We start from the raw sequence: 26,913 nt of genomic DNA on the forward strand, positions 1-26,913 counted from the left end.
AGTTTCTACTTACTTGATTAAATAATTGGCATACCAGCAGTCTTGCTTTTTGCTCTGTCTCCACTTCAATGTGCTGTAGTAAATGAAGAGCCTCTGCAATAAATTCAGGTTCCTGGTCATTATTTCTGAATGCAGATGGTTGACTAGATGGCAGGAATATGGAACTTGATGTGACATGTTGACTGTTTAACTTTGTAACACGGTTAACAGGGATTCTAGTATTAAGCCCTCAGTTCACACGGGGAACACTAGCAATGGTGTGCTGCTTTGGTACAAGAAACTGGACTAGACTGTGGAACACTTCTAGAAGACATTTCCAACTGTGAGCTTGACACACCATGCCTGGTGGAGGACACTCAGCACCTGCTCTACCTGCATATGGCTGACAAGTGAGAGAATGATCATGTAAGGTGTTTTTCTTTAAAGTGCAGTGAAGACCTTTGGACACATCTATGAAACACGTTCTTGGACAAACAAGTAGGTAGGCAAGACATTTATTCACTTACTGTATAAAATGATAAACGTGAAACCAGTCAAAACTAAAAGTTTTTACAATGTGCAATACATTAGGGATGTTAATTTGACATGATAAACATCACATGTCTCCCCAGTATAACTCCAGGCCTCCTATTTTAATTTCTTCAAATACATGAATCAATGTTACCAGAAAAATGAAAACCAAATCCCATTAATTTATCTTTTAAGCTTATTTATATATACCTGAAAGGCCTTAGGCATATAAGGAATGAGATTTAAGTCTGTTTTCAGGGTTAACGCCCTGGACTGACCAGGCACTGGAGACATGTGACTGAAGCTGTGGAGTGCGCCAGTGAGAGTGGTGGCTCCTGCCGCTGAGGGAGAGAACAGAGATAGGACAGCCTGGTTCACATCCCATGCGTTTTCAGTCTCTTTAATGTTAACCTGTGTCCTGTCAAGAGTCATGCAACTCCTCCACTTTTCTTACCTGTGCTATCAGGTTCTTACCTGTGCTATCAGGGTCAGTGTTAGGTTTGTTAACAATATTTTACTTCTACACAGCAAAACATTTTATAGCATTCAGTACAAAAGTAAATATCAAAAATACTAGGACAATAATGAGTTATGCATTACAGTCATTGTACTTTCCCACCTTCCTTTAAAATCCACATATTTAGAAAAATATATTATTGCATATGAAACCACAAACAGGCATTCTGATTTCAGTACATTCTTACTCAAAACAGTATATACAGTTCTTTTTTAGAGTCAGAGTGTACTACAGATTCACACACAGGGGTCTTTGGGGTGAAAGCCCCAGGCATACAGCAATACATGTGCACTTCAGTTTTCTAGGTCGCCTCTTCCGGCAGAGGCGTGTTTGCTTCCTTGGCATCAAGGCATTGAGGGTCTCTCCCGCTGGTGAAGGGGAAACAGCATACACAGATGAAATGGTCTGTCCTAGGCGGCTTCTTCAGCAGAGCAGTCAATCCCCGCGTAGGTAAACTTCTCATAAAGCGTGGTATTCACGTAGGTCTAGGAGAACAAGAGTGGTTCAGAGAGACAGGCTGCCCCAGCGCTGCCTTCCTGGGGCAGTTACAGTAATGCTCTAGTGTCCTTAGCTTGTTTCAAATCAAATACTAGGTACTTAGGGGACATTTTTCTGTCCTCGGTTCCTCCTATATTTGACAACTGTCTTTCTGGAGTGTAGCCCTTGACGTCTGCCAGTAAGATTCCATCCTCTCACTTTCCCCAGTTTCTGAACTTCTCTTTCTCATTGTCTCTCATCGGTGCCTCCTGAAGTGCCCAGCTCTCTAAGCTCCTTCCTGGGTCCACTTCTCAGCTTCCCATTTGATTGCACCCACGTCTCCAGTTTAATCACCACTTGGGTTAAGATGACTTTCCAAATCTACTTCCCTAACCTCGATTAGTCTCTTAAACTCCAGATATGCACAGCCAGCTACCTCCTAGAAATTTTTGTGGAATTCTTGACCCTCCCCATAGTAACCTGTGGACCACTCTCCGGTGCTCCCTACTGTGGGCCTGTGCCCTTGGGTGAGTCGAGTCACTTTTACCTCTGAGTCTGTTGCCTCATCTATACAATTGAAGGGTGAGGCTACATGACTGACAAGATTTAAGATTCCAACTCAAATAGCTAAATATATATATGTTGTTCTGTGTCTGACTGTATCTCACATAAAGATCTTTTTTCCTCCAAAATTGTAACTTCCTCAAAGTTGGAGGTCACATCTTTTATGTCCTTATAATACCTAGGGCAATGCCCAGAAGAACCTGTTGAATTGTATCAACTATTTTTAACAAGCACACATGAGGAATTCCAGTTAATGAGCCCCCGCTTGGTCTCCTTACTCACCTTTCGTTCTTCTAACATCCTGTTTAAGGACACCAATATCTGGGCAAAGGAGGGCCTCTCATACGGCTTCTCCCTCCAGCACTGTCTCATTAGATCATACCTTTGAAAGCAAAGAGTTACAGGGTTAAGTCTATGGCTATGCCGCACTCCTGGGCACGGCCAAGAGTAGGGTATGGAAACAAGAGAGGAAAATTTAGCCATTCAACATGTAGTTGTTAAGCTTAGCCAGCAGAAGACAGATGGATGGCACTGAGGAAGTTTCTATTAGGCCTCCTGCCTCTCTATCCAAGTCCCCTTTCTTCTCCCAGTAGATCTGGTGTACTACCCATGCCCCACCCCCACCGTATCATTCCTGCAGCATCTTGGTCTCAGCTATTCTGATCTTCTGGAAAGAACTCGGCTATGTTTCCAGGGCAGCATTTTCCTTGAGATACTATATCTCTCACAATATCAGTGTTTAATTTTTTAAAAAGTTGCTTCAAGCTCAAATTACTGGTCAAAATGCCACTTCTCGCATCTCCATCTCAGGGATTAGCATAGTAAATCTTGAGAAGCCTTGTCATTAAAAACAAACAAACAAAAAAACCTGTTTAACCGGGTTTATCATGACACTCCTCAAACATAATTGACACAGAACTCCTTTCCCCCTGTATTATTTATTCACATCTTGCATGTCCCATAAACGTAGCTGCAGAAGCACTGGTCTAAGGAAGTACTTTCTCAAATGTGGCCGGAACCGCCTGCATTATCAGAATGCAAACTCCTGGGACCCACACCAGACCTACTGAGTCAGAATGTGTGGGAGTGGGCTCAGGATTTCACACGCTGAGTGAGTGCCTCAGGGGAAGCTGTGCACAGAACACTATCACCCATTGGCCTCAGGTGTCACAGATTTCAGAACAATTTGCACTTTAACAGAAGTTCCATAACAACTGAAAATTCTCACTCCTCATGGAGTGAATCTCAAAATGTGGACTTTTGGAGACTTGGTCCAGTGATGGTTCAGGTACATCCAGGGTTGCCCAGGATGGAGTAGGTTTGTGTCTCTTGTACCAGTAACAAAATTAGTAGCAACCTTAGTCTAATAATGAAGGTGCTTAGTCTAATAACGACACATTATTTACTTAACCTAGAGCCTTCCATTCTTCACAGTATGCCAATTAGACAGATTCTCCATCAGCTAAGTTGTGGGAATTCTGGTTATCACTAAAGTTAATTATTCTCTTCCTCAGAATAATTCTTGCTCTGGAAAGTAATCTCTATAGAAGCAAAATTCCATGAAGAAAAATCTATCTTCCTTAATGTAAAAGCTCTGAAATTGCTACCCCATTTATTTACTTATCCATACATTGACTTATTCTTGAATAATTTCATCAATTTATTTCAGATCTATTCTGCATTTGTTCACCTTCCTCATATCAACCTTCACAAGATTCATCACCTGGATGTCTGTGCCTGGGAAGCCCATGTCCCTGCCCACTGCCTAACAGTCCTAGTTTAAAGAGCCCCTTCATGTCTGGCTTTTTTGTGATCTCCACGGCATGCACCTGCATGTGCATGGAGGTGTGCATGTGTATGCATGAATCAGGTAATTTTCTTCATGAGGGTCAGTCTGTTCACAAAACACGCAGCAGGAAGATTAAGACCAAGTGGCCCTAGGAAGAGGCCTAACTTACACCTCATCATCACAGTTCAGGGGCTTCTCCAGCCTGTAGCCCTGCGGCAGCTTCTCGTAGAGCTCGGCACACGTCATCCCGCAGTAGGGGGTGCCGCCTGGAAGACAGGAAGTGGTGTTGCCCTCAGCCCCTCTGGTGCAGAATGCAAAGTTTTCTGCTCAGGGGCTCAGAAGGCAAAGATTGGAAGAACGAAGGGGTGCATGGGGTGCGCATCCAGCGTAATCTTCCTCTCTGAGCAAACCCACTGCACTCACTCTGCAGACCGCACTAAGGTGTAGCCATTCCTTCCGAGGGAGATCCAGGCACCATGCCTGACTTACAGGGCTAGTTCTCTTCCCCGATCTGTCTACACACAGCACAACCATTGTACCAATGATGTGTCTCTCTTTCCTAATTGGAAGTAGGTAGTTTTGTAATTCCTGTTCAAGCTACAATAGTTACTGTCCAATTTTAATTATACAATAAAAGCAATGCATATTTATTGTAGAAAGCTTAGAAAATATAAAAAGCATCAAGAAAAACTATAATAGCTTTTCTATCCTTCTGTGTAGCCCTTCCAGTTTTTTAAAGTGTTAATATTTTAAAACTGGGATCATAATGAATGTGCACCTTATTTTTTTTTTGGCATGCACATTTTCACAGGTTAATCAATAGCTTTCAAAATGTAATTTTTTTCTTGGCTACATAATATATCACCTTAAAGCTGTAGAAATAAACTTGGAGTAGCTCTATGACATCTTTGCACAAGCAGAGTCAATGAACTTATAACAAAGCTCATGGTCACCAGATGTACTATTACAATATGACATTAGATATAGAGAAACACAGGAAAAAAACACACTGATAGATAGAGACCCTTAGGCTCTATTTCCAAGTTGCATCTGGTGGCACCATGTACAAATGGTCCCTCTGGGATTTTACAGTGAAGGAGCACAGGGAGGGCCCAGTGCCTATGCCAAGAGCCTTACCTGGGAGAGATACATGGATACTCACCTAAGCTAACAATCTCCCAGAGTAACACTCCATAGGACCATCTGTGGATGGGAAATAGGGACACCAATAATTAGCAAGCATTAAAAAGGTGAAACAATCATTGTCTGCCCCAAAAGCAAAGATGACTGATCTTTGTCAGAAAAGAAAATATTAAATGTCTGCTCGCTGGGATAGGACCATCACGCAGCATGTATTTCTCTCCTCTAGGCCCGAGGGAGGATTTTAGCAGGGAAACAGTATTAGTTTTCTAAAGCCCCCACTTACTTTAGGTAGAGAATGCAAGGTGGTTACTATGGAAAGCAGGTGACACTCTAGGCCAAACAGATTCCTCCCATCTCTGCCACCTGATACTCATGTGACCCGGGAAAAGTTACTGAACCCCTGAGGAGTCTTAGTATATTGTTCTAAAAACAAGGACAATTTCCACCTCAAAGCGATGTGATGCAGAGATGTGAGAGAGCAGATCAAAGGCGCTGTGCACACCATGAGGAGACAGCCATTGCCAGCCTCCTCCTCATCCCTCTAGTATAAGAGAAGCCCCTGGACAAGTCCCCTCAACCTTCTGGGCCTCAGTTTTCCCTCCTGGAAATAGGGCACATGAGCAAGATGGCCTAGGTATCAATCCCAACCCTTCCTTTCACCGTCAGCCTGAGCCTTGGCACTGTAAGCCAGAAGAAGAGATGGTCTCCCTGTCTGAACTTCCTATCACCTCTGACCCTCAGCAGCTGTCTGGCCACCTCCTCTGACCTCTGACCTCTGACCTCAGTCCTAAGCACTGAGTGCAGTCTGGGGAGTGGAGCCAGGAAGGCCAGCACAGCCCTTGCTCCTCAGGAGATCAAGCCACCACCAATGATGTTGCTCCTTGACAAGCAGAAGGAAACCCAGAGCCTGCCACCCCGATTCACACCCTGAAAATTGTCCACACTGTGGCTTCATTCTATGGATCTATTTCCTGGACTTATTGATTAGCTTTGTTCTCAGAAGGACGTAATCATCTGTCAGATGTATATTTGTTATTTCTGGGGAAAAAAGGAAAAACCCTCAATCATGAGGCTTACTCACACATCACTGTTGGTTGTATATACGCTGTAATTTAGGGACTCAATTGCCATCCAGCGCACTGGGAGCCTTCCCTGGAGAAAAAGTGAGATTCCACTTAGGTGGGGCAGGGCCCCTTGACAAGGCTGGCAGCTCACCCAAGGCTGTGTGTGGCTCACTCAGGTCCACAGGGCACCCTATTTGGAGTTCCCCAGACATAAGGAATGACAGACTCAGGAGCTGATGTTTTGTATAAGTTCCAACTACAAGTGTATTTTCAAATCCAAAGACATGCAAATAATGAAAGTCCTACTTACCTCAAGGGGTCCTACTGCAGTTTACATATAGAAAAGTGTATGTGTGTGAGTGTGAATGTATGTGTGTACTCAGTAGTCATTCATTTATTTTTTGATGCACTTTGTGGCTCTCAGAGAAACTGAGAGGTCTGAAAGGGGAGACACAGGCATAGAAACCAAGAATCAAACTGTAATGTGGGAAAGGCTCAGGTGGTGTGAGGAGAACAACCATGCCTGGAGGAGGTAGGGGAAGAATTTCCAGGGGAAGGGACATTTGAGCTTGGTTCTCTGAGATGTGTAGGTGTCAGCAGGTGGGATGGGGAAGAGAGAGCCTGGCAGGCCAAAGGGAACAGGGTGTATACATACCACCAGGAGAGGGAAGCTTCTAGCCAATGAGTTTACAGTGGGTTTGGAGATGGAATGAGAGACACATCCTTTGTGTGCCTGTCCCTGACTCCCTCTAGGCTGTCCCTATTTTTTGGCTAATTGAGTCCAGTCTGGGAAGAGTGAGATGTGGACTGGACATAGGGGAATGTGACTTCTGAGTTTTATTCCTAATTTCCTCAAATTCACTATGATTTTGGGTTCCCTTCCTATCGACACACCCCAGGGATCCTAAGAACCTTATTAAGAGACAGAGACCTCCTTCTCAGGGATTTGCCCAGGTGCTAACAGTAGCATTTCAGCCACATTCACCAGTGGATGGGACGAGATCAGGCACATTTAGGGGATCTTTCTCAGCCCCCTGAAACTGGTGTAGGCATTCTCACAGACCATCCATCCATGAGAGCAGCCCTGCCTCACCCATGGGATTATGCTCGAACACTCAATTCTCTCCCAGTTTTTTGTGAAATGTTAGGGATGTGAAGTTGACCATAAATCCCAAATGGTAATTCCATACTTTAAGGCCCACTTATGAAAGTGTCCTTTTTCATATCTACCACTTCAATATTCTCAACATTCCCACCTTGTTTCACTGTTCATCCACCCCACCCACATCCCCCACCTGTCATTGTAGTTCTCTATTCCCCTTCCCAGCTAAAGAGTGGAAAGAGTGGTCTACATTCTCTGTTTTGTCTTTGCTTTCCCTTACCTGCTGGCTCCTGACCTCATACCTCCTAATTACTAATTTCCAGGTGCACCTTTTCATTGTTTTCTTATTTTGGGTGTCTCCACTTCCATCTGTTCTTTCTGCTATCACCTACTGCTATCTGGCCACCGTCATCTCTTACCTGATGACCACCACCTCTTAACTGAGCTTCCTGCCTCAGTTTCCCTCGCTAAGGATCTGTTCTCTGCACCACAATCAGAATGGTCACTCTAAATGACAAATCCAACCACACGGTTCCTTTTCTTAAAGTGCTTTAATGTCCCTATTGTCACAAGATCCCAAATCCTTAGCTTGGTTCAAAATCCCTAGCTGGAATTTAAGATTCTTCAAGAAGACCTTATCCCTGCTTCCTCCTCCAACTTTGAATTTTTAACAATCCTTTTTTTCACATGACACTCTAGCCATATTGAATTACCTAACTACTGAGTGCTTCATACTTTCCTTTGCATCTAGGCTTTTATACATACTGCACCCTTCAGATCATCCAATCCATTCTCACGTCCCCACTATTTAACACCTACTGTAAAACTCAGGAATTAGTCTCCTCCAGGGAGCCTTCCATGTCTTCCCACATGCTTAATTTGGTGTGCTTTCTCTGTGTTTCTGTGGCATCTGTTTTCCTGGCCCTCAGCACTTGTTACTGTTACAACTGTTTACTACGTGTTTATCTGTGAGCTCCTCGAAGGTGGAGACTGAGTCTGGCTTATTTACCTCCAAACTTCATAGTAAACATTGTAATAAAATAAACTAGTTATGAAGGGATGCATAACCAATACACATATGATATTTTAATCAGTAAAAATAAAACTCCAAATCACTTAGTACATTAGTTTGCAACAGTTCCCATATTAGAATTGCCTGGAATGAAAATAAGAAAATTGATACAGAAGCCCCACCAGAACTACTGAATCAGAATAACTAAGCAGTAGGGTTTGGCATCTGTGTTTTTTATAAGTTCCCCTGATGATTCTGAAGTACAACCAGAGTTGAAAATCTCTGACTTAAACAATAGGACAGAGAAGGTGGCCACTCTGCCCTCTGGTGGCGTCTTTGTACACTGCACCCTTCTTTCAGGGAGCTTGCTCCTCTCCAATCCCTCCCTGTACCTTTCCTCCTCAGACCCCATGCCACCAGGGAACACTACCCTGCCATTAGGAAATAGAGTGAAGCCCTGAACCCAATGCTTTGTTCCTCTAGAATTCCTCTTAACTTCCCCAAGACTACATAAATCCCTGCCCTTTTTGAAATGCCAAGCAAACCAGCATTTGCCTTGGGGATTTGAAAGCATCCAAACAAGATGTGTAGGTTGTGGGCATAAATTGTGTTCCTTCCTCCATCCCTTCATCGAGGGCACCACATCACCCAAGTGCAGGAGTGAGGCAAGGAAATGGATACTGTGAAGGATACAGGAGGCTTCCAGGTGGCACAGGAGGAGGGGGACAGCCAGAGGGGAGGGGTGAGTGGTGGGTCCTGCTTCTTTAAGACCAGCCCAGCAGAGAAACATCTGCTTTGAGTGGGGCAAATTCTGAAAATCTTAGGGAACAACTATGGTCTGGGACTAACCCTCAGGGAGGAGCCCATGGCTTCAGAAAGTGTCCCTGTTGATAAGTACCCACGGCCAGGCTGTGAGGTGTCTCTAGGAGCCAAAGGGACCCCACTTCAAACCCTTATCAAGAAAGGGAGTGGAAAGGTCCAAAATGGTTAAATTCACTGTGATTGTAACTGTAAAACTGCATATGCTTGCGGAAAGCACTAAGTAAAAAAATGAAAAAAATGTGTCAAGGTAGTGAACTGTGGGTCATTTCCTTTTCAAAACATTCTTGAATATTGTTTCTGTGTTATCTTGTCAGCCAGTAAAATAAGTATATTGAAAAGAAAGGAAACCTGAATTTGAGGATAAATACAGAACCTGAGCCTTTTGGAGGCAATTTGGGAACCACAAAGTAAAAGGAGCTTCTATATCGTGAAAACTGGCATAGTCCTGGGAAAACTGAGCCCAGGTAATGTTTATAAGACCTAGAAAAGGGTGAGATAGCCCCTGGAGTGGGCCCGTGAACACAAGGAAAGGCTACAGGAATTGTTATCCTGAGGCTCCACATTTGCCCACGGCTCAGGGAAATCAGATGTGGTGGCATACTGCTGGTGAGACAAGCTGAGAATGTTCTTCATTTATCTTTTTGAGCCTCTCCTAGATAAGACAAGTTTCTCTTCAGCACTCCCCAAACCAATGTGCCTGCCCCTGTGCCAGTCAATGCCAGCCCACAGGGGAGCCTAGAGAACAAAAAAATAGACGCTGTGCCCATGTGAAGAGCCCAGCCCTATCTAAGCTGGACTGGCAGCAGTTTGGGGAGCCATACTTTTCATCAGCATGTGCTCCCTTGATGCATCATCAAGCTCCACCACCTTGTTTTTAGTAACCCCCCTTTTGAATCTGTTTCCTCTCCGCTCTTGATTCCTATCCTGAATAGGGGCCAGGACCCCTTTGCTGGTGACACTGCCACAGTATGAATGTCCAAGGTGTGGCATTTCAAGGGCTTTATGATTCCAGGGTGGGCAACAAAAGCAGGATGAGTTCAGTCTCTCTCTTCTGCTAACACTGGTTAGGTTTTCCCAGGATCTTAGACTTGAGATACAATATTATCATTTGGAGACTAGGTATCATTAGGTAAAAGTGAATTTTGATAGCTTTGTGCTTAAAGGGAGAGTGAGGGAACTTTTGGCAAAGAGGGAGTCTTATGCATGCCTTTAGAAGTTCTGCGTTTTTCCCTAGGGCCTCCTTGTGATTTAGGAGTCTCATTAATTTACTTCCCTTATATTTGGAAAGTACGCTAAGTGTCTTTTTTGCCCCTTTTATATTTTCTGTGTGTAGAAAGAAATAGTGGGAACTCCTCAGAAGTTTCTTTATTTCTGTTTAAAAAAAAATAGTACTCACATTATCCATTCCTTGAGTTTTTCCCTCTAGTCTTTTTTTCTAACTTTTTAAAAAAATTCATTTTGTGTTATAATTTCCTATTATCTTCTATCCCCCTTATACTCCCTTCCCCTCCTGCAATCACCATACTGGTATCCATGTTCATAAGTCCTTTTTCTTTTTTCCTTAATCCCTCCACCCCTCACCCCAACCCTCAGAGATGTCAGCCTGCTCTCCATCTATGAGTCTGCCTCTATTTTGCTTGTTAGTTTATTTTGTTCATTAGATTCCACATGTGAGTGAAATCATATGGTCCTTGTCTTTCTCTGACTGGCTTATTTCACTTAGCATACTGTATTGCAGCGTTATTTACAATGGACTCCTCAGAGGTTTCTGAGTGAGACACATTAGGGTCTGGCCTGGATCCAGACCTGAGCCCCTGCTCCACGAGGCTTGCACAGGCAAGTGCTTGACCAGATGTCATAGTAGCTCCCCTGCTGGTAATGTGGACCCTCCAGTCATCTTAGGAATCAAAACCCAGAAAGGATGTTTGCTGGGCCAGGACAGTATCTACCGGGATCACGGTCAGATGCCTCAGTCCCCACAGAACAGTGGTCGCAGAGAGCCACACCAGGACAGGGGGAGTGCCTTGGAAAGGATGCTGTTGGTGTCTGGTTGGAACTTACCATCGTCTTTTTCACATAAACTTCTTGACCTCGGGACAATCCAAAATCTGCTATTTTGGCAACATAGTTCTCACCAACTAAAATGTTCCTGGCAGCCAGATCCCTGTGAATAAACTGAAATTTTAAAAAACATCATGTATTTTCAGCTTATTTACATTTTTTACTTCATTTTGTTAGCACAATACCCTAGGGACAAACATTTTGGGAAACCGAGATGAGAAGATAGTATGAAAATGAGTTTTTTAAAGTCACCAGAATCCAGATCCCTTAAAGCTGCTCTCTAAAACATCAGTTAGTGCATCCTGACAAATCTTGGGAGAAGTATTTCAAAAAAACAAACAAAACAAAAAACAAACAAAAAAGTCATTAAATTTTCCTGCTGCCATGCAAATCATCGGCTATTGAGCATTATTTCGGCTAAGATGGGTTAAGGCACCTCATCAAATACATATGATGAGATTTACTACATAAACATATTATGTTGGTCATTAACATCTATATAAATAGATGGATTTATTAACAAAGATTAAAATGAGGGAGATTGTAAGAGGAATTAAAGAAGAGAAGTTGACTGAAAAAAATATATACAAATTTAAAGTGACTTTAGAGAGAATTTCAAAGGAAAGATGTCCAAAGCAGCTTCCTCATCACAAACCTGTTTTTGGCTCAAGTAGTCCATACCCCGCGCCACATCCGCGGCGAAGTGAAGCAGCTGCTGGGAAGAGAGCGTGGAGGCCGTGCTGTTGGCGATGGCAAAGGCCGGGTCCGTCTCCAGCACTCGGCTCTTGCGCAGGAAGTCCAGGAGGTTCCCATGGGGGGCGTACTCAATGGCCAGGTACAGGTAGCCTGTGGGGAGGAGAGACACCACCTAACCAGTAGACCCAAAACGCTTTGAAATTACTGCTGTGCTCTGGTCCTTGGGAACAGCTTATAAAACTCCATTTCATCTAAAAGTAACTTATCCATTTGCACCAACCTCGAGAATGCTGGGGACAGCAGGGAGTTAAGTTATCCCCTCTGTAGTACTTGAAGGGTGCCCTACTTGGACTCAAGGTTCCCCTCTTTCCCACTCCCCTCCCCTTTCCCACCAAATGTGGACTAACACGTAAAGCTTCCTGAACGCATTTACCTACTCCGTACTGACAGACGCAGAAAATCAAAGCATTTGCTTTCAGGGGATCTAATAAGACAGCTAGTCCACGTCATCGTACATTGTTTTTTATTCACTACTGAATCAGAACCAAATATGAGTCAGCCGTGCTCTCTCTACTTTTCTTGAGGTTATTTAAAAATTTAAAAAATGAATAAAAACAACAACAAAACAAACAATGATTACATGTCCATAGCTGAAGAATCCACATAGGTAACTTCTCTCTCCTGCCTTCTGCTCTGCCTTACAGCCCACACTAAGTCACCACACCCCTATTAGGTCTCTGGGCAGCAGAGTCCAGGGTCAGCAATGCTCACAGGAGCCGGAATACTCAAACTCTCAGGAACAAATAAAACAATAGTTTTTTAAACACATTTTGATCCATTGTCTTATTTTTATTACAAATTTTTTTCTTTTAATAAAATGGAATCTTTTTTTTTTTTTTTTTTGGATAAAACATTGATCTTTAGAGCCAGTGAGAAGTAGAATGGTTTTACTATCTTTTAAAGGTAAATTATTTTATATACCATTTTGTAAATTTCAAATGTTGAATGATTTTGAACTTAAAAGATATCCTAAGAAACTGAAATTCTGGCCTAAACAACAAAAATCTTCTCACACTGAATCCTACTGTACTGTAAGCATGTGCTTTCTCATTTATTTACTGAAATAGAAATTTTAAGAACCAAGCAATTATATCTTAATGTGATGGTTAAGCAAAATTTTAAAAGATATATATTTTTCTGTTGTTAGTTATTATTTTTTTAACTTTCATTTCTTGCTGCCCCATGCTGATTCCTGTTTTCAGGAAAGGACTCCAAAATAAATGTCATTACTTCATTATTTAATGTAAGAGACATGATCTGACTTTCAGAATTACACCCTTATTAGATCACAGAATGATATATTGTTTGCCTTACCAGTATTTTTAGTTTAATAAATTGAGGAAAAGGAAATAGTCTCTTTTCTATTGTTGGTTTTGTGCTGTAAAGTCAACAAGAGGTTGTCAAGTTTGTAAATAATTACTTTGTGGAGATTTTTGCAGGAGAAACTTTTCCATGAGAAATTAAGTTTAAGCATAGATTCCTAAGTACAAACCCAGGTTACATGCAGAGGTAAATCTCTCAATAAATACTTCAATTAATAACATTAAATACTCAATAGATGTACTCAATAAATATTTGAATTAATAATACAAGTTGAACTTTAAGAACATGTACAACATAGGATAGTTGTAAAACCTAATGTAATAGTATGGGAAATTGGGCAAGTTGGAAATAATAAACCTCTATCAGATATAAGCATATTATTATTTTCCCTAAGTATTATGGTAAATGCTTTCATATTACAGTAGATTGTTGGCATTCATGGATTTAACATTCAGAATATCAACTGCTTGAGTCTGGTAGGAAAATGAAAAGAGAGACAATTAAAAAGAACTAATGCTCTTCCTGTCTAGGTAGTAGTGATGGCTGAGCAAACCTCTGGATTAGCAAGCACAGGGCAAGTGGGAGCCGGGGCAACTTTGGGCAGTGATGGCTGAACCACATCAGAGGGCCAATGATCCAGCCATAGATCCTACCTCCAAAACAATGCTGAACCTCAGCATGATCTATAAATGAGACTAGTCATTCAGATTGAAACTGTAACTTTAAAAAGTAAGTAATATTCTTAAGGTTATTATCTTTCCTAATTCCAATAAGGAATATGCCTGTTTCAAATAAAAAAATCTGTTAGGAAATATATGAAAAGAGCATCTTACCACGATGTTCGCATGCTCCCAAGAGATTAATGATGTTTGGGTGATGTCCAAGTTTGCAGAGAACCTCCAGTTCTCCTGCGAAGTCCCTGTGGTCATCTTTGGAGGCATATTCTGGGAAGGAAGTCAAGAGTTATGATCTCTGTCTATTATTCTTCAGAAACAACTAACTCTTCCTCCTCCCTGGGATTGTCAAGCACACTCAGCCACCATTAGGTCTGGAAAACTGCATAGAAATCAGAGATTTCTACACTAAGAAAGCATATTGTCCCTATTGACACTTTGGGCTAGTACTTCTGTGTTTTGGGGGGCTATCCTGGGCATAGTAGGATGTTTAGCAGCATGTCTAACTTCTACTCACTAGACACCAACAGCCCAACCAAAAAATGTACCCATACAAATGCCCCTCACCAGGGGGCAAAATATCCCTGGTTAAGAACCATTGCTCTGAAGTTTTCTTGTTGAAGCTCTCAAATACCCAGAGAAATCATTGATAGTGATGGAGCTGCCTCCACTCTTGACTCTAGCTCTGCCAGCTCAATCTACCATCCCAAGACAAATATACTGAGGAATAGGACCAAATTGTATGTAAGTCTCACCAATCACACACATACACACCACACTTCACTCGATGATTTTAACTTGCTTGCTTTTTCACAAACGAGCCTTGTGAAAAAACTCAACTCCCAGTGGCATTTTTATAGAAGTTGCTTGGTAGTCAGGAGACTGACTTGCATTTGTTTCTTTGCGTCCTGTCTCTCCACTGGCACTTTGATGGGAGGGAGAATCGCCAGGCACCAACCAGGCCAGAGGGAAGGCTCTTTGACTGATGCACAACCTGACCAGCTTTGAGTTGGTAACAGTGTGCTATTGTGGTTTTTCAGAAAATAACAGAGGGGTGCTAGTGTCCGTGTGCATAAAAATTATGAGCCTGGTTCACACTGGCTGAGGATACCTGTAAGACTAACTAGCAGACAATCCTCTTCATACCACAGTGGCCTGAGATCAATGCTTGTGAGCATTTCAAAAGTGACATTCTTTACAATGAGGTTGCCCCTGACTTGAGGAACTGCCCTCATTTGGATGTATCACTCCTCTGGCAGAAATTTTATATCCTGGTGCCGTTAAGTGGTTTTACCTCCTCACGAGGGCATGATGCAGACAGTCAGGCTCAGTTTGGACCCTAGTACAAACTGATTTTACCAGGTTCTATACCCTCTCTCCTCTAACTATCCTTACTGCTCCCCCAAACTTCTTGTGACTAAGGTAGCAAAACAAAAAAAGGGATTTCTGCCTGCTAAGCAAGGGGTGTGTGTGTACATACTAAAACATTACTACCTCTGAGCATAGCTAATATTTTGCTTATTTTTTGTTTGTTTTCTAACATGGTGTTTTCTAACAATGCAGGGAGCAGCAGTGATTGAATAAGATTTAGGGTTAATTCTCATCTGAGGCTCAGTACTACCATCAAAAAGAAGGAAAACCAGTGGGTGACCATGGAGAGCCTCATTATGGAGCAGCCCAATAGTCAGGTTCCTGGCTCTAAAACCCCTGCCCCTGAGTGATGCCATGAGAGTGCAGCTTCACAATCCAGTCTTCTATAAATTGTCATTTCACACAGGAAACAGTACTATTGCCAGGGAACTAGTCAGTTTGCTTTCTTAGAAGTTTATTATCCAATCTTGTTCAATGGATAAGCACCAAGCAGTCTTAAGAGGAACACAATTGAAAAAGATTTAGTTCTTATGATCTCAGATCAGTGGTTTTCAAACCTAAGTGTATAGAAGAGTCACTGAGAAAGCTTAAGAACACAGATGCTCACGGACCACCTCCGAATTCACAGGCAGTAGAACTGGACATGGGAAAAGCCCAAGGAGATGCATTTCTCACACTGTGTCCACCAATGTTGATGTAGATAATCCATGAAGACACTGGTTTGAAAAGTTTGATTTCCATACCCTCAGCATCAGTAGCACGTGGGAACTGATTCAAAATGCATATTCTCTGGCCTTGCATCAGACTTACTGAATCAGAAACTGTGGGGTGGGGCCCAAGAGTCTGTTTTTAAACAAGTCTTCCAGGTGGTTCTGATGCCTGCTGAATTTTGAGAACCACTGCAGTAAGTTAGCAGTGTGTGGTTGAGGATCTGTATTCTCACGTCCCAAGGAATCAGTACAGTGGGGCTGAAATAGCTCATGCCTTCATGTTTACATCCCAACCCTATCACAGGCTGACCTCAAAGGAAATATCACATTCAGTTGCACGTAAGGTCTGTATCTGACCACGTGCCAATGTTTTGCTTAAAGAATGCAAGACCACAGAGGAAAGATTCAGCAGGAAGTCAAGTTTTCTCCCCACCCTGCTGAAGTGCTGACTTATTTGGCCACACACTGACCTTTCATCCTTTTGATGGCAGCGTCCATCCGTAGCCCGTCCTTCTTGATACGCGCCTTGAGAACCTGGCCAAAATTACCCTCCCCAATCACATCTTGAAATTTGATGTCATTCCAGTCCAGCACTGGATAGATTGTAGGATCTGGGTTGTTTTTGGCCTTCCTGTTCAGGGCCAGAGTTCCTGAGTTGAACTGCACAGCTGGTTCTTCCCTCTACAAAAAGATGTTTTCCAAAAGAAAAAAAAAAGATGTTTTCCATGTCAGGATTTTTTAATCACACTAAGGAACTTAGTACCTCCTGTATCCATACCAGGTGAAGAATGAAATGTGTTTAATTCTAGAATAGAGGGGGGAAATAGGTGTCGTCCAACACACTCATTCTAATGAGCTGGCTATCCACAGAGGTGCATGGGCACAGCTCCATGCCCCGATGGGGAGCACGCCACACCTGATTAACAATGTCTACAGAGTGAGAGGGGACCAAGGATGATGTATCCCTGAGTGAGTCATGCCTGAGTTTCTACTCTGCTGTGGGACGAGCAAGTGTTCAGTCCCAATTCAAAAAGATCTCAAAGATTCTCTCTGGGCAGTCACAGGATGGGCCTCAGGGAGAGCTCTCCCTTGGTTCTTTTATGGCTCTCACTCACCCTCTCCCGCTTGTCTTAGTGTTCATAATCTCTCAGGCCCACTCAGGGGCAGACTCTGGCTCCCAGATGACTGATGCTTAGGGCAAATCCCAGCACAGTGTCTCCTTTGCTGTGAGTTTTGGTAGCTGCTGACTGCACTGTGACGAGTGCCAGCATTGCCGACCCCCTTGGTGGCCCTTCCCCTTCAGGCACAGCCTGTATTGAGTCAGCTCTGGCACAAAGTCAGATAACAAAGCTCCCCTGTCCCCCACTGAGCAGAATTTCACAGAGTCTCAAACCATAGACTAGAGTCATGTTCCAGCCATATAATACCAAAGAACTCCAATGGGATGCCTTTTGCCTAGGTATGATTTGTAGACCTTTGTTACTGGTCAAAATTCCTAGATGAAAGAAAGAGGCCATGCCAAGTTCTATGAACTGTGATTGCACACCAAGGGGTATGCAGGAATGGGAAATACACACATGTATACATAACTCTTACACATATGAGGAGTGGTAAAATCGAGGAAGATATTAGAAGATATGGGAACAGGAAATAGAAAATATGGGGGAAACTTGTCTAGTGCAACACTGAGGTCTGATTACCCTCATGTCATTCCTTACCAAAAATGTTGAGTTTTTCATATTGGAAGATTATTCTCTCTGGTGACTTACCACTAGGATGATCCTACATCTCATTTTGGCAGTGCAACAGTCATATTCTAGGCGTGGTATCCTGCATAATTATTAAGAACAACCTTTTCACTCTGAAAATTGTTCCATTTTGGACAGGAAATCTCAGTCATGTTATTATCTCCCACTTAGTAATGGAAGCCAAAGAGAAGATGAGGCCTGCCTAAGGGAAATATTTACTTTACAAGTGAATTATCTGGTGCCCATCTTTAAAATGAAGGTCTGCATGTGTGAGGACTTGCACTTATTAGCTAGGAGGAAAAGGAGACACTACCACGTTTTGGAAGGCTTGGGCCATTCTCCTTTGAACATTTGCCCTCTTCAACTGCAACATGATGAGAAAGGCAAACAGCACCGTCAGGCAGGTCATTCCCGCAGAGCCAAGGATGGCTATAAGCAGCATCTTCCCGCCTCCGAGCTCTGCTGATGCTGTGCAGGGGAACACAGGGGAAGTAGTAGGGTTAGTGTAGACAGAGAGAGAAGCCAAGACCACCTGTGGGAGAGGTCGTAGAGGAATGAAAATGTGATGGCAGCCCTAGCCCTGCCACCTAATTGCCACGTGACCTAGGACTATTCATTTATTTTCTGAAACTCAGGGGAGATGAGTCTGACTCATGAGGTTAAAATCCTCAAAAAAAAAAAAAAAAGAACAAAAGTGCTTTTCAAATGGCAATATGCTAATCATTAGTTGTCATTTTTCAACTTTTACTTCCAAGTCAAAGCCCAAGCAGATGCACATTATCAAGTAACAGTGGGAATGGCAAACTAGATGCATAACTTTGGGAAAGTGACTAAACCTCCCTGCACAGTTTCCCTACTTAGAAAAGTTTCATGATGCTAAGAGCTTAGAGTCTATAATAAGATGTGTTTTGTTTTTTTTATTGTTTGAAAAAGTTGACGAAGAAACCCTGAGGATAACAATGGGAGGGAAAGGAAAAAAGGAAGAAAGAAAGGAGGGAGGGGAGAGAAAGACAGGGTTCAAGTCAAAATAAACTACTAAAGATTAAGGTCTAATCTTTCCACTTCTGTCCCTTATTTAAATTTGAATAAAATTCAATTCAGTGTATTTTTATAAAAAACAGCATGGAGCGCATGACCCCATCTTCTTACAAGGATCATTTTGTGACCATATATCTTTCCTTCTATCTCTATGCATGTTTGCATAAAGAAATATCTGGAATGGAATGGTGAGGGGCTGTTTTGTTATGCCTTAACTTTTCTGTTTGTATTTTAGGTATAGCTGTATGCATTTTACCAAAATACAAGCAACTATAAAAATGATGTATTTGTTAAGGATGTGACCTCAAAAACTATGATTTTCTAAAGTTCGTAGACTCATCATTCCTTGGAACTTTCAAAAATGTTCCAAAGAATCAGCACTGAAAACACAGCTTGTTTGATTTTATTCCTTAAGCCCTAGGTAACCCTGAAGAGAAGCAAGAAGTTATTAGTGCTATAAGATTTTCTGTAAAATAAACTCTAGTCCAAATAATAAATTTTCAGAAATTATCATTCCTTCTATCTCGATTCTCTCACATATGTTGCACATGCAGAGGACTGGGGGGTGCCATTTCAGATAAATTTAAATGGAAAGGTGTTCCACATGCTGCAGCATCTGCCCTACCTCCAACTGTCCACTTTTGTTCATTCAACTGCATTTAACAGACTTTATCAATCACAAACTCTGGATGGAGTTTGCTTAGTACAATGAGGGATCTCTATCTAAAAGAGCCTACTCTCTCCGGGATAGGAGTTAGTGGCAGATGTGTAGACATAATAACCTGGATCCAAAAAAGTAGGAGGAAACTCAGAATAGCATAGTGTCACCCAAGCTAAAAGAGGAGTTCATTTTGAGAAAGAATGGAGTATGGTTCTTGTAGCTTCCTACTGAGTCACCGCACAGGTATGTCTCCACTAAGCAAGTTTCACCTTCTTCTTTCTCCCCAGGATCTAATTCATATTCCTCAGAGCTTTGACCACTAGATGGGGGATGCTGATAGGCTAAGTCAGCCTAAGGTTTAACAATAGACAAAGGAGCAACAGGGTATCCTTCCCAGGGGCATTTTCATTTTCAGGACCTATCTGAAATAGTGAAGCCTATTAGGACAAATGAATCATGTCCCATGACACAAATATGGGGTAAATATCCTAACATGGTGTGGCCTTCTTGAAAGTCTCCAGAAATAATTCCAGATCCTGTCTGCTCTACCAACCTTGGGACTTGGAGAGAGTGGTCAGTTCATGAGAAAAGGTTGGGTTGCTTGACCCTATGTTGTTCTCTGCAAAAATGTCCACCTGGTAAGCTGTTTGGGGCTCTAGGCCCTTGAGCTGATACCGGGTGATAGTAACATTTTTGATCTTCACATCAATGTGCTGGTCTTCATCCTTGCCCTGAACCTTGTAACGAATGATAATAGAAGAAATAGAATAGCCGTCCAAGATGGTCCAAGAAATCACGGCTGAAGAGTCTGTGATGTTGGAAATCTTGATGTTTTCAGGTTGAGGAGGGAGAACTAGAAATTAAAAAAAAAGCATAATAGTATTTCACTTAAGATATACTACCATCTCTTGGATTATTATGCTTTTGAGAGATATTTAATGTCAACTCACAAACTGAGAATGACTAAGAGGTGTTTTCTTAGATGACAATTCCAAACAATTGATAGTGGATTGCATACAGACTTGATGGTGTAACATGAGATGGGAAAATAACAACACATGTAAAACATATGTGTCATCCTAAATTAAGGCCTCAAAATTTCTGTTACTCCAGAAACCTATATTATACTATTCTTGATTCAAGGGAGAATAGAAAGATTAAAAGAGCTGGCATTTATATAGGCCCTTCCACATAGTAACTCATTTTATCTTCATAAGATTCTTATCATAACTATTGAGGCCCAGAGAGGTTATGTGACTTGGCTAAGGTCACACAGCTATCAGGTAGAAGGAATAGGATTCAATTCCTGGCAATTTGATGCCTGAGTCTATAGTGTAGCCACTGTCCCATATGGCCTATCCTTGCCCATAATGCATTTATGGAGCAGTAGAAAGTCAATGTTAAGCATTTTGTAAACAAACTGCTATAAGGATTTGGGAAAAAGAGAGAGAATATGCCATTAGGGTCATAGGTTGGATGAGGGAGAGACAGCTTGAGGTTTTCCAGATAGCAAGCTGACATGAACAGAATCACTCCTGCACCCCCACTCTAACTCTTTCAAACAAAGTGCACAGGTCAGAGAAAACTTTGGAACTCTACAAAGCCTACAACTCTTTGACTCAAGGAAACAATGACTCCAAGGTCTTGCCCTTGATATTAACTGTACCTTCCATTTGTGACGTTGCTTACAAGGTGCTTCCATGTGCGGGCTCTCCCTTGAGGCTCATAATCACACAGGCAGGTAGGTAACCAATGCTGAGGTTTTAATGATCTCAACTTTAGGGGTGAGAAAACTGAGACTTCACAGTATAAGGGACCTGTACTGGTCCCAGTAAGCAAGTGATAGACTCAGGCCATTTTACTTCATATAAAAGTTACAGCTTATAAGCAAATTAGAACCTTCGAGAAATGTCTTGATGCACATTCTTTGTATTTTGTATCCTCAGAGATTTTTCTTCATTCTAAATTTCCTCTTTCCATATCAAATTCTTTATGGTAACCATGGCAATCTGTGAGAATCAGGTAGTAGATTTTGAGCTACCAAATCTGATTATTTTTCATGTCTAACAGATGCTAACATCCAAAATTACAATTAATTAATTAGCAATATGTCTTAAGTTTCTTTGCATCCAGTAACAAGATTTTTGTATATCTTTCAAAAATATAAAATAACCTTTCTTCCCACAAGGGATTACAGAGTATTAGGAATATTAACATTTCATATAAAAAATCAATTTCATAAACCAGTGGTATTCTAAGGCTATTGTCAAAACAAGCAGTGGCTGGCAAATACTGGCCAGAAGAATAACTAATATAATTTTGGTGCCAATTAAAAATCATAAATTTGCCCTAGCTGCAACAGCTCAGTGGATTGAGTGCCAGCCTGAGAACCAAAGAGTCTCTAGTTAGATTCCCAGTCAGGGCATATGTCTGGGTTGTTGGCCAGGTCCCCAATAGGGGACTCACAAGAGGCAACCACACATTAATATTTCTTTCCCTCTCTCCTTCCCTTCGCCTCCCTAAAAATAAATTAAAAATCTTTTAAAAAATCATAAATTTACATGTACCAGTTTATCCATTTGATGCCTGATAGATAGTAGTCTTGGTCTCACTTAATGGACTCATTTAGATTCAGTGAGTCTGAGCCCAATGATCTACATTTCAGCAGATTCCCAGATGACTCTAAAGTAGATTCTAAAATACTTTAGGACAAATGCCATTTGACTTCACTTATATGTGAAATCTAAAGAACAAAATAATGAACAAACAAAAAAGAAACAGAATCATAGCTACAGAGAACAAATTGATGGTTGCCAGATGGGGGTCAGTTTGGAGAGCTGGGTGAAAAAAGTGAAGGGACTAAGAAATACAAATCAGTAGTTACATAACAGTCACAAGGATGCAAAGTACAGTATAGGAGTCAATAGTATGCATATAACTGTAGTGTCAGGTGAGTAGTGAACTTACTAGGGAAATCACTTCTTAAATTATATAAATGTCTAACTGCTATTCAATACACCTGAACCTAATATAAAATAATATTTAATATCAACTGTAATTGAAAAATAGGAATAACAGAAAATAAAACACTTCAGGAAATGATATTTAGATTGTAAACAATTCAGAACATTTGTGGAAGAAAATTCCCCAATAACTAAAGTTGTTTTGAAGCAGTTGGTTTCCCACCCAAGGAGACAAATGAGTAGCATCATTTAGCAAAAGTAAATAAAACAGAGAAGTGAAATGTTAGAATCCTAACCCCATGAGTTACTAGCTATATAACTCTGGTCAAGTTACTTACCCTCCTCTGAGTTTCAGGCTCCCTGTCTATTAAACGTGACAATTTCTATTCTAATTTCCTCATAAAGTCACTATAAGTGTCAAATGAGCCATATACAGATGCAGGAACACATTACACACTTTTATTTTACACAGATTTGCTGCTATTGCCAAATCTAATTCATTTCACTCTTTACACCTGGTCCACATAGAACTGCTGGGCTAAGCACCAAGGTAAACTTTAAACTAGAAGCATTACTTTGACTTCTGAACAACATAGCATATTAATAAATATGTCAGTTCAGACTGAAATGTTCTCATCTACATCCTCCTTTCCCTAACTTCCTGACCCTGTAGGGACTGGATCATACCTCACCAAGCTCAGCATTTCTACCACCACCACCAGTATAATCCCCACCGCTCATCAAATTCCATGCAAGGCAAGTCCTTGTGATTACTAGCTAGTTTTTATTTAATTCTATAATTATGATAATTATGGTGTGATTTGATAGTATATAATTCTCATGAGTGCAAAATTTATAAAGAATAGTAAATGTACATCTAAGACAATGTTGAAAAAGAAAATAATGATTCACCCTAATCAAAATATTTAATAAATCTAAAGTGATTTAAACAGGTTGGAAATTGTACAGTAATAGGTCAGTGGAGGAAAACAGAGTGCTTAGAAATTAATGCAAAAGCAATATGAGAACATGGCATAAGATACAGAAAGTATCACAAGTCTCTAGAGAGATTATTCAATATATGGCATTTGGGGCCATTGGCTTGCCCTATGTGAATAAATAAGGCTGACATTTTAAAAGATTAAAATACTTATACTATACACTGAAATAACATGCCTATATCTTAAATACCTATACATGCAAAAGCCAAAAGACTACCACTACTAGAAAAATATAGAGAATATATTTATGTTCTTGGCATAGGGAATAATTTCAAAACACCGAAAGTACAAACCGCAAAGGCAGATATGGCAGGTCTGATTACATGTAAACTGTGCATAAGGTTAAAAAAAACCCCACAAACCAGGTAAAAATAAAGAGATGAGGAAAATATATTTGCAATATACATAATAAGATTACATTCTAAATTATATAAAGAATTTTAACAAATCAGTAAAAGAAGACAAGCAAGCCAAAGGGCAAAGTGTATCAGCAAATACAGGGTCCAGGAGAAGTAATGAGGGTGGTTGGTAGAGTAATAATATGGGTGTGATAATGATAGTTTTAATTTGAACATTTCACCTAAAATGTCATATGGCGTGCTTAAGTGTGACATTGTTATATTACAGAATTACATGCTTATGATTTCATAATAAAAAAGGGATGCTATTTGTGCCAGACCCTATATATCAAACAAGAGGAAACCTAATAACCTCAGAAAAGTCCCCAAAATACTGAAGAAGAGATGCTTACCCTTGTTAATTATTAAAGAAGTGAACATTGAAGTTAACAGTAAGGCAAAGTTTTTTACTTTTGAGGTTGACAAAAGTAAGAAGGTCTGACAGTATCAAGCAATATGAAGATAGTTAAAGAACAGAGATGGATAGCGAAAAGGGCGTGCTCACGCACTCCTAGGATGCAGCACACACTGAAGATACACTTTAGAGGGATATAGTCAATTGGTTCCTCTTCTAGACATGCTCCCTAGAAAAGCTCTCACACCTATGCACAAGGGGACATGTATAAGGATCATACAAGGATTTGAATTTTTGTTTGTGATAGTAAAGAAAAAAAGAAAATCTAAATGTCTAGCTAAAAAGAAAGGGATAAAAAAGATGATATAACAAACTATTATGCAAAAATTAAAGAAGCATATGCCAGATCTAAGCAAATTAACATAGATAAAAGTAAGAATGTTTATTCAAAAAAGCAAGATAAAGAATAATATGTGTGCATATTTATACTTATATATGCGTACAGTGTATTAAAATGATACAACATTGAATGGAAAAATACTTAACAAACTTATAATTTTGGTTGTCTCTGGGGAGAGAATAGAATTACAGTAGGAATGGTGGTCAAAGGGAATTTTGGTATATCCATCTCGTGTTATTGTTTCCACAAATCAACAAAAAAAGCTGAAAGAAAACATGACAAAATATTAGCAGTTGTTTCTGGGTTATAGGAATGTATTTGTTGTATTATTCCCTGCACTGCTCTGTAACTTTTAAATTTCACAGTATTTTTAAAAAATATGAAGAATCCCTAAACACTGACAAAACACTACGGATACAAGAAGAGAGTGGCTGAAGAAACACTGAGCCGGGTGCCAAACCTGTTGCTGTGGAAGTGGAGACCCAGCTGCAGAAGAGAGAGCCACAGACTTGGGGGTGGGTGAGGGACCACACATGTCCTGATTGATGTAAGTGGTTGCTAGTGTGGCCAGGACATGGCTAACCTCTTCAAGGTCTCGACGTGCACAGACACAGCTCTAAAGCTGTGAGTTAAAATAGAACTCTCTGCTTAATGATGAAAAAAAAAAAAAACCCCGCCATTAATTACTACAAAGAAACCCAAGAAGTTCCAAGTATTGAATAATTTTAAATGACCAACTGAAATTAAGAAAAGCCTAGTTTGCAGAATATTTTAAAAGAAAAGTCATGATATTATCTTCAAATATATACTGTAGCTCCAGAAATTGTCTAAGACTATGTTTCAAGCAAAGTTATTTGGCTTTTAAGATTAAGAAAAACCCATCTATAATTAATCAACATCTGTGTGTATATAGATACATGATAATTCTGAAAACTGTCATACAACAGATTAAATGAGCCTCACATAACCTTATTCTTGTTATTAATTTATTGAATAAATCACTCCATACCAAAGAAAGGTAAATTTAAATTTAGCACAGTCCTGCCGGAATTATTGTGAACCCATTTACACAGAGCTTTCTTACATATTGTGAGCAAGAATTGGCCTCCATTCACAAGTAAACACCTTTATGATTTCTAAGAAACAGCCTGGAAATCATGGTAGCTAAGTCCAAACAACAGTAGTCAAAAGTCATTTAGGAGAGACTGGGACAGCAAGAGTCACTTACTGTCGCTAAGCGTCCAAGCGGTGAGGTCTTCACTCCATTCCCCCTGGGCCTTGGTATTGACTCTGGCTCGAACTACATACTGTTCCCTAGGGTGTAAATTGTTAAGTAGCACTGATGTCAAGTTGCCTGGCACTTTAACATTCTGCTGATCACTTTTCATTTGCACAGATCTCCTCTCAACTTCAACGTAAAAGTCATCTTCTGAGCTTGGGAATATTGGTTGCCAGGTCAAATTTAGAGTGGTCTGACTTTTCGGTAGAAGACTGAGACCTCTTGGAGGAGGGAGACCTAGGGGAAGCCAGGAAGATCATTATTTGTATAAAGGGTGAATGAAGGTAACAAGCACCCCCAAAGTGCGGCTCCACAGAATAACCTTGGCTCCTAGGGTGATATATGATTTCACTAGCTATTGAATAAACACAAGCTAGCAGCCACTTGCTACCCAAATAGTAAACCTTAAAAATGATTCTAGTATGTAGTTTGGATAATTGTAATATAGGAATACAACCCCTTTGGAGAATAATTTGGGAATAGTTTTCAAGAGCCCCAGAAATAATGCATAATTTGGCCCTATAATCTGACTACTAATGATTTGCCCTAAAGAAATAATCCAAAGGAAGAGAAAACCTATGTGCATGAAGGTGTTCATTATAACATTATTTATAATGGCAAAATATTGGGTGAAACCTAAGTGCTAAAAATAGGAAAAGGCTTTAATAAATTATGAAATAGCCATCCAATAGATTAAAATAGATAATTGGGGAAAGTATGAAAACCCAATAAAAATATTTATAATACATGAGAAAAAAACTCTCATTGCAACTTGGTTGCAAAGTAATGTCTACAACTGGTGAAAGATAGGAAGGAAACTGATAAAAATGAAAACAGTGGATTTGCCAAGTTTATGGGTTTGTAGGTGAGTGTTTGTGTTACCATTTTGAGCAACACGTTTTAAAGCAATTTTGAGATTACTTCCCCTAAATAGGGAGAATTTCAGACATGACAACAGCATGGACCAGTCCCAACCCAGATCTGATCACAGGAGGGTACGGCTACCGGCGCAGTAACAGAACGGAAACAATGTGGGCTTTGAAATCAGAGAGCATGCCACTTTATCCTTGTGACCTTGGGAAAATTCACGACTTCTCTAAGTTCATGTGTAATACACAATGAAAATACCCATCTTCCAGACTCAGGAGAAATAAATGAGGTAATGGATGTGAAAA

The 26,913-nt window shown here is 40.8% G+C and overlaps 1 protein-coding gene across 3 annotated transcripts in view; it reads right to left on the reverse strand.

Moving 5' to 3' along the window:
- Positions 1 to 478: 478 nt before the first annotated feature.
- The window catches only part of TEK (TEK receptor tyrosine kinase), a 105,195-nt gene continuing 78,760 nt past the window's right edge, over positions 479 to 26,913 (reverse strand). Inside the window, exons 12-23 of one of the 3 annotated variants that reach the window (XM_036021528.1) lie at positions 25,688 to 25,975; positions 19,896 to 20,195; positions 17,960 to 18,111; positions 16,366 to 16,576; positions 13,974 to 14,084; positions 11,717 to 11,907; positions 11,062 to 11,175; positions 6,082 to 6,152; positions 5,020 to 5,060; positions 4,027 to 4,123; positions 2,351 to 2,450; positions 479 to 1,512 (exon numbers count right to left, since the gene is read on the reverse strand). In XM_036021528.1, coding sequence (XP_035877421.1) covers positions 1,438 to 1,512; positions 2,351 to 2,450; positions 4,027 to 4,123; positions 5,020 to 5,060; positions 6,082 to 6,152; positions 11,062 to 11,175; positions 11,717 to 11,907; positions 13,974 to 14,084; positions 16,366 to 16,576; positions 17,960 to 18,111; positions 19,896 to 20,195; positions 25,688 to 25,975 — 1,751 coding nt within the window. In that variant the 3' untranslated portion in view covers positions 479 to 1,437. Of the gene's footprint in view, positions 1,513 to 2,350; positions 2,451 to 4,026; positions 4,124 to 5,019; positions 5,061 to 6,081; positions 6,153 to 11,061; positions 11,176 to 11,716; positions 11,908 to 13,973; positions 14,085 to 16,365; positions 16,577 to 17,956; positions 18,112 to 19,895; positions 20,196 to 25,687; positions 25,976 to 26,913 lie in introns of all 3 variants that reach the window. The other 2 variants (XM_028514517.2, XM_036021529.1) reach the window with 2 other exon arrangements.

The sequence above is a fragment of the Phyllostomus discolor genome, chromosome 3, assembly GCF_004126475.2.
Source record: "Phyllostomus discolor isolate MPI-MPIP mPhyDis1 chromosome 3, mPhyDis1.pri.v3, whole genome shotgun sequence".
Lineage (NCBI taxonomy): Eukaryota > Metazoa > Chordata > Mammalia > Chiroptera > Phyllostomidae > Phyllostomus > Phyllostomus discolor.